The 7,754-nt window shown below is 51.4% G+C and overlaps 1 protein-coding gene across 4 annotated transcripts in view; it reads left to right on the top strand.

Annotated features, from left to right (window-relative positions):
- The first annotated feature begins 230 nt into the window (after positions 1–230).
- The window catches only part of CTDP1 (CTD phosphatase subunit 1), a 31,634-nt gene continuing 24,110 nt past the window's right edge, over positions 231–7,754 (top strand). For 2 of the 4 annotated variants that reach the window (XM_014463172.2, XM_023761139.1), the window contains exons 1-5: positions 231–1,135; positions 1,565–1,658; positions 3,045–3,173; positions 5,231–5,381; positions 6,794–6,884. In XM_014463172.2, coding sequence (XP_014318658.1) covers positions 1,095–1,135; positions 1,565–1,658; positions 3,045–3,173; positions 5,231–5,381; positions 6,794–6,884 — 506 coding nt within the window. In that variant the 5' untranslated portion in view covers positions 231–1,094. The remainder of the gene's footprint in view (positions 1,136–1,564; positions 1,659–3,044; positions 3,174–5,230; positions 5,382–6,793; positions 6,885–7,754) is intronic. The other 2 variants (XM_014463174.2, XM_014463175.2) reach the window with 2 other exon arrangements.

The following is a 7,754-nucleotide window of genomic DNA, read 5'->3' as shown; positions in this document are numbered from 1 at the left end:
CTGGGAAAGTGGGTGGGACCCCGTCGACAAGAGAGGGTGTGTCCTTATTGCAGCAGCTGGGCAAGTGTCCTCAGGGCTGACCCGGAGGGACTGGGAGAGGTGGGTGGGATTGGAGAAGAGGGTGCTGGTGCTCCTGTGAGGGTCACTGAGCCTGGATTACTGGAAGAAGGGGTGCTGAGGGTGGGGTTTGGGTATAGGTGGGGTGCTGACGAGCCACACAGGGGAGGTGGCGGAGGGCCGGAGGCGAGGTGGCAGCGCTCCAGCTCTGGAAAGCAGAGGCAGAAGACCATTGGTGAGAGATGAGGAATTCAGGGTGCCCAGAGGGGGTGGACAGGAAGCTGGGGACAGGTGCAAAAGGCTTCTGGGAAGGTCGGGTGAGAAGCTGTGGGGGGTCCAGTGCAGGGGCTGGTCTGTTCCTCTTATTGTTTGTTTTAGACAGGAAACGGGAGCAGATTTTTGGCTAGAGGTTTAGATGGCGTTAATGGCAGGGGAGAGCATGCTCCAGGGAGAGGAATAAGGTGATGGGGACAAATCAGCGCTGGGGTTAGAGGCTGCAGACACGGGACAGCGAGGCCCTCGCCTGGGCCCCACCCATGCAAAGAAAATGGTAATTTCTGAGTTTGTAGAAACTGGAACTATTGCAGTAGTCTATCAGAAGTGCAGATGCATCGCAGCCTCTCTCTGCACTGGGAACACGGGGGAGGCAGCCATTTATTGTTGGTATTATTGTTCCTTGTTGTATTAACAAAGTTTCAGTTTTTGTAGATTGTTTATCATAAATGTAAGAGGATTTGAGATAGTTTTCATGTTTCCCCCACGTTTCCTCTCCTGACAGGACATTTTCAGTTCCTGCACCTGTTCTATGTGGTTTGTTGTGTTTTAGGTGAGTGGAGCCCACAGGTGAGACGTCCGTCCTTCATTTTACAGCCAGAGCACAGGCGTCCCGGGAGGCGTGCAGCAGCCAGGTCTTCCTCCCTCTCAGGGAGAGGAGTGAGAAACCAGAGTCCCAGTGTCTCCCTTCTGATTTCTGCTTTTTGCCCCCCATTTCTAGAGCGGTTCTGGTGCGAGTCGAAGGATGCAGCCACCCAGTCGTCATGAAGGGTTTGTGTGCCGAGTGTGGCCAAGACCTGACCCAGTAAGTACTGACCCGGCGTGAGCACAGTGCCTTTCATGTTGGAAGGGGGACGGTGGGTACAGAGGTGAAGGGTGGAGGGCACGGGTGGGGGTTGGGAACCTGGCTGCTCTAAGGTCAGCTCGCCCAGTCACCCGCTGCGGGAGGGAAGCACTAGTGAGTAGAGATGCGTTTCTGACCCTGCGGTGTGCATAGGGGGTGCCCTGCCTGGCTGTTTCCCCATGGAGTGCCTGTGTCAGGGTGACATCCGTGTGTTTTCAGCGGAGCTCTGTGAGGGACTGGAACGTCATCGTTTGGCCAGTCTCCTGTGTGTTTTAAGTGGACAACGTTCCACAGTTGCCAGCAGCACATCGACCACAATGGAAATGAAAGTGCTCGCTGCATTGGTTAGCAGCCGAAGGCAGCCACCTGACAGCCCTCTCGCTTCCGCAGGCTGCAGAGCAAGAACGGGAGGCAGCAGATGCCACTGTCCACAGCCACCGTGTCGATGGTGCACAGTGTCCCGGAGCTGATGGTGAGCTCCGAGGTGAGTGCCGCTCGTGGGTTCCAGAGCAGGGAGAGGGCAGCCGGAGAACGTGCCGGGCTTTGGTCACCTTTATCTCCGAAGTGACCTCTGGGAGGACGACGAGTATGGGGGCTGCACTTGTCTCTTTCCCAAGTGGTTCCACCTGGGAGGCACCCGGCTCCCTGCTGTCTAGGGCTTTGGTTCCAGTCCCCTGGGGCCAGGTCTGGGCTGGAGGGATTAGACATGGGAACACATGCTGTGACCAGCGGATCTAGTTGAGGCTGAGGGCCAGGGTTAGAGCCCACGAGCAGCTGCCACCAGGACAGGTGGCTGTGCAAGAGGTGACCTGGGTAGAGTCAAGGGCATCAGAGGTGCTTGTGGAGTGGACATGGGTGCAGGGACCCTGAAGAGGCCTCAGAGCTCCTAGGGGGGCCCCTGTGCATTTGTGTACCAGCAGGCCCAGCTGCCCAGGAATTGAAGGTGTCTGCACCAATAGGACGTTTGGAGTTTTACCAGATCTGTCCCTTTTATGCATTCCAAGAACCCTGACACCTCATGTTTCTGTGGTCTGAGTCTAATGGGCTGAGTGAGCATCGCCAGGACAGAGCACAGGAACGCGTCTGTGGGGTTGTATAAAAACTCAGTTATAAAGCAGTTTCAGAGCTCTACATCTGTGTGAGCAGGTGATACATTGTTACAGGATTTTTCTAGATTTGTGCTTTTAAGTGATACCTACTTTTTTTTTTTTTTTTTGAGAAAGACAAAATACCAGATACATGATTCAGGCTTTTCTGAATTAGCAGGCCCCAAAGTCTTTGTCATGGGCCCACATCAGTCCTCTCATCGCTGACTGTGGTAGGACCGGGCCCTTCCAAGAGCAGTGTCCCCGCTGGCCCGCGAGGGCAACATCTGGGCCATGCCGTCTCCAGGACCCACCTGGGCCCTTTCCAAGGTGAAGCCGAGTGGCGGGCACCTGAGATGCATCCCACATGCCTGCTGCTGCACCTCATGTCTAGTTGTCCTTGTCCCAGCCTACCGTCCCACTTTCCCCATTCCTTCTGCAGTTCACGGTGTTGAGTTGCTCCACAGCATCCAACTAAACTTTTATAGGAACCACCACTTCCTTTTACCTCCTTTTTCATTGGTTTACACCTTTCGTGAAATGACAGAGTTAGGATCACAAGGCAGAATGCCTTGCAGGGTGTGGTACACACTGCAGGCTCCAGGCAGCAGGGGAGTAGCCCTGTGGCCCCACATGATCTCAACAGCAATGGGTCCACTGGCAGGCAGTGCAGGGGGCAGTGAAGAATATGCTCAGCTTCCACCTGTTTTTCTTAATAAAATTGAATTAATTTTGGATCCAGATAGACTTGCATTGTCATTTTTCCTTTTTCATTTTAACTTCAGCAAGCCGAGCAGCTAGGGAGGGAAGACCAGCAACGACTGCATCGGAACAGGAAGCTGGTGCTCATGGTCGACTTGGACCAGACCCTGATCCACACCACAGAGCAGCAGTGCCAGCAGATGTCAAACAAAGTGAGTGTGGCGGCCCGTGGGGCTTCCTCAGCCTGTGCCACAGGCAGGTCCCCCACCGTCCTCAGCACCATGAACTGCAAGCCTGGAAGGCCCGGGGGGGGGGGGGGGCAGATTGGATGGCAAAGGGGGCGCTCTTGGGGGAGAGGAGCAGATGTGTGTGCTCTTCAGGAATGTCTGCAATGGGGGGCAGTGCAGGTGCACCCGGGCTATAGGTGAGGCTGGACCTCACCCTGCGTGAATTCTCCAGCGAAATACAGAGAATGGGTCAAAGACAGGATGCTACTTCAGCTTTGTGCTCAGAAGTTGTGGAGCTGAGAAGTTGAATTTCTGGACCTTTCAGAAGGCTTTGCATGCCTGTTGCAGGTGGCTGTTCCCAGGCAGGTGTCAGCTCCTGCTGTCATTACCTAGAGACCAGCGTCACTGATATCGTCATCTTTCACTTCTTTGTTGCTGTGTAGCCCTCTGTTAGTGCTCGGATTTTCGTGTCCACAGAGCTCATCAGTCTGGTTAGGACAGCACTATGGGAAGTTGTCCTTGACAGAGGGGCCAGGCCAGGCCAGGCTGGCTTATGGGTTTATCATGCCTTTGAAGTCAGGCATTTATAAGACAGTTGAACCAGTTGTAACCTGCCAGTTTCTCAGCTAATATGGTCCAGAAGGCAAATGTCAGCATCTGCACGGCCAGTCCTCAGCTATTGCTAGGGCTTCAGTGCTGCCACACCCTGCCCACGGGCCCATCCCTCTGCTGGCTCGGTAACAGCGTGATGACAGGGCTTTGCCAGCCACCCAGAGCCCACCCACATGCTGCTGCTGGCGACTTCAGAAAGACATTTACTTCTTAACGTGTGCCTTTAAGGATGTTGATTGCAATTCATGGACTATTTAACTATTGAGTGGGGTGGAAGTTGTTTATAAGGTTTCATTCCTAGTCTTCTAATATTAGTCTGATCACGAGGGCTTTGACTGAGTTAGAACTGGGAAAAGTTAACTAAGCCTAAGATTGGTTACTTTTCCTTTATAGTTGTTGTTTAGAGCATTTTTACTGAGAAAAATTAATGATAAATAGGATTAAAAAGATCAGAGTTTACTTCCCGAGGAGAGGGAGCCTATTTGCCTATTAATCATGTATAAGCAGGTTGGTATTACTAATTTCACCTGTCTGCTGAGGTGATTTAGAATGCTGTTTCAGCTTCTGTGATGTGTCTATAAGTTAATAAAGCTGTGTCTGGTAGACTAGCTTATGTGGGAACCTGTGGCTTGCTTTCATCGATAACTGGGGAAGACACTGTCAGCAGATTAATGGGAACCTGTTATAAGCCGACTGTGGTTCTGCTATTTGACCAATGTCAGTATTTGAAGGAACAAAGACATGGGTGACATTACTTCTGGGCACTTTGCTTTATCCATCATCAACAAGAGTGGGCACAGTAGTCAGGATGTGTGAGGGTCTGCTGGTGTCCTTGCAGCCCTTCAGTGACACCGCAGTGACTGGGTAGTTGTCTTAGTTGTCATAGCTGGTTCCTGTGGGTGTTGGTCACAGGTAGTCTCTGTACTTAAGACAGATAGTGGCCCTGTTGCCATAGGTCAGCGATGGCGAACCTATGACACGCGTGTCAGAGGTGACACACGAACTCATTTTTTTGGTTGATTTTTCTTTGTTAAATGGCATTTAAATATGTAAAATAAATATCAAACATATAAGTCTTTGTTTTACTATGGTTGCAAATATCAAAAAATTTCTATATGTGACACGGCACCAGAGTTAAGTTAGGGTTTTTCAAAATGCTGACACGCCGAGCTCAAAAGGTTCGCCATCACTGCCATAGGTAGTTACTATAGGTACTGGCGGTGGTTTTGTAGGCAGTTACGTGTTGTCATCGGTAGTTGCTGTGTGAATGGCCACAGCAGAGGGGCTGAGCTCACTCCCATGGAGCATGCTTAAAGAAATCATGAGTGCCAGGTAAGTTGGCATGGTACCTGGACCCGTGTCCTGACGGTGGAGCCCGTGCCCTCGGGTCCTCAGTCGTCCTCTGCTGACTGGGCATTCGCTCTCCGCAGGGCATCCTGCACTTCCAGCTGGGCCGGGGCGAGCCGATGCTGCACACCCGCCTGCGTCCGCACTGCAGGGAGTTCCTGGAGAAGGTCGCCAGGCTGTACGAGCTGCACGTCTTCACCTTCGGCAGCCGGCTGTATGCACACACGATTGCAGGTGAGCGTGCGGCTCAGGCTGAGCTGCGTGTGGTGCGCCTGAACACTGAAACTGGGTTATTTCTTACTGTCCATCATGCTTTCTTTCTTTTTTTCTTTTTTATATATATATAAATTTTTTTACTGATTTCAGAGAGGGAAAGGGAGAAGGAGAGAGAAAAACATCAATGATGAGAGAGAATCATTAATTGGCTGCCTCCTACATGCCCCACACTGGGGATCGAGCCTACAACCTGGGCATGTGCCCCAACCAAGAACCAAACTGTGACTTCCCGGCTCACAGGTTGACACTCAATCACAGAGCCACCGCGGCCAGGCCCGCCATGCTTTCTTGAAGGTGAAGGAAGCTCCCTGTCAGCCTCCTTAGGAGCTGTCAGTTGGGGTGGCCAGGCAGCGTTAAGTCTCTAAAATTCAGCCACTGCTCTCTTGGACGGCCCCTCCCCACCTGCCTGCGACCCCAGAGCCAGTCTAGATGGACTGGCTGCTGTCACGGGCCAGTTTAGAAGTTGGTCAGGACCACAGGTACCTGGAAAAAGAAACATCTATTATAATAAAAGCTTAATATGCTAATTAGACCCGACGTCCTTCCGGACAAAGCCGGGGCTGTGAGGGAAGCCCAGGTCCCGGGTGCCAGAGGGAAGCCGGTGCTGGCAGCCAGGGGAAAAAAAGCCTACTCTTGCATGAATTTCGTGCATTGGGCCTCTAGTCTTATACATAAGTGAACTTAAAATGTTTTACTGATTGGTTTGGAAACACTTGTGGGGCCACATTGCTTATGTCTGTCTGCACTTAACACTTAAGGTGCAGACAGGCGATCTTACTAGGAGAACGCAGACGTCGGGCTGTGCTGGCTGAGCTCAGTGCATGGAGGCAGAAGCCCTTGGGTCATGCAGCATTGCCCATGGTGGCCACAGCTGGGGGCAGTGTAGGGCGTGGGCTCTACCTCCCTGGGGATGGCTGGGATCCGGCCCCACTGACTGCGGGTAGACCTAGTACCTACAGTATGACATGGTCACAGCTCGGTATTAGATGTGCGATGGTTAGATTCAGCACCTTGAAATTCTCTTTACTGGTTGATCTTGGTCTTTTATTGTTGCTGGAGAAATGAATTTCTCATCCCCTGTTTACATTTAATGGCCTTGTAGGAAATTTTAATTATGGACATGTAGGCAACGTATTAAAGTAATTCATCTTGTAACTAAAATTCAACATATTTGCCTTTAGCATGTGGCTGCTGTGGCTATTGGGATATGTGATTGGGACATGTGACGGTTAATGTAACTACTTCATAGAATTCTCTGTGATGCTCTGTGTCTCTGATTCTAAAGAAACAGTAAGATCTTCACTGTATGCACAGTGAAGCGTCCGTGCTTCTTAGACACACATGACCTTTATCCTGCTTTCTTTTCAAAGGCTTTTTAGACCCTGAGAAGAAGCTTTTTTCTCACCGAATATTATCGAGGGACGAGTGTATTGACCCGTTTTCTAAAACAGGGAACCTCAGGTACGTACCTGCTCTGTTCATCACAAGGCTTGCTGTTGGTTCCCATTGTGAAGATGCATTGGGAGCATCGAGCAGTAATTGTGTTTATTCTTAAATTTCTGCCACTGTCTCTGCTACTGTCTTCTAACCAGACCCCTACTTCCTGCCTCTCCTTGAATGTCCAGGCAGTGGCAGGGGCCTGGGAGGATGGGGGTGTGGAGAGAGGGAGCTGAGAGCAGGGCTGGGGGGCACAGGAAATTCAGGTGACAGTGTCAGTGGAAAGCACCCAAAGCTTCCCCGAGTACAAGGTGGGCTGTCCGTCAAGTCACAAGTTTAAAGAAGGTGTTTCACGTCGGTTGGCATCTCAGGTTCACGTTCCTCGAGAGTTGGCTTGCTGTTAACGCTGGGAGTGTTAGGAGAGCCTAGGTCACATTTCCATCTGCCCCTCTGCTATTCCCATCCCTCCCATCACCACCCCCCTTCCTATCTTGTCCTGTCTATGCCTCTGTGACTGGGCCATCCCACCCAATCACAGGGCTCTTTGATATTCTCAGAAATGTCTTCTCTATATGAGCATTGTCCCGCTTTCTACTCAGTGTCAGGTAGAACTAACGAGATTGGATAGTAAGGCAGTACCAGCTGTGGCCTCAGTGGCCTCCTGGCTGGTGTCAGCCACCTGCATCTAACATTTCGTGGGGTTTTTTTGTTTGAGTTTTTTTTTAATATATTTTATTGATTTTTTACAGAGAAGAAGGGAGAGGGATAGAAGGGAGAGGGATAGAGAGTTAGAAACATCGATCAGCTGCCTCCTGCACATCCACTACTGGGGATGTGCCCGCAACCAAGGTACATGCCCTTGACCGGAATCGAACCTGGGACCCCTGAGTCCGC

This window comes from Myotis lucifugus, unplaced genomic scaffold, assembly GCF_000147115.1.
Source record: "Myotis lucifugus unplaced genomic scaffold, Myoluc2.0 scaffold_200, whole genome shotgun sequence".
Taxonomy (NCBI): Eukaryota; Metazoa; Chordata; class Mammalia; order Chiroptera; family Vespertilionidae; genus Myotis; species Myotis lucifugus.
Note: the sequence above shows the minus strand (reverse complement) of the source record. Positions and strands in the feature narration are given on the sequence as shown.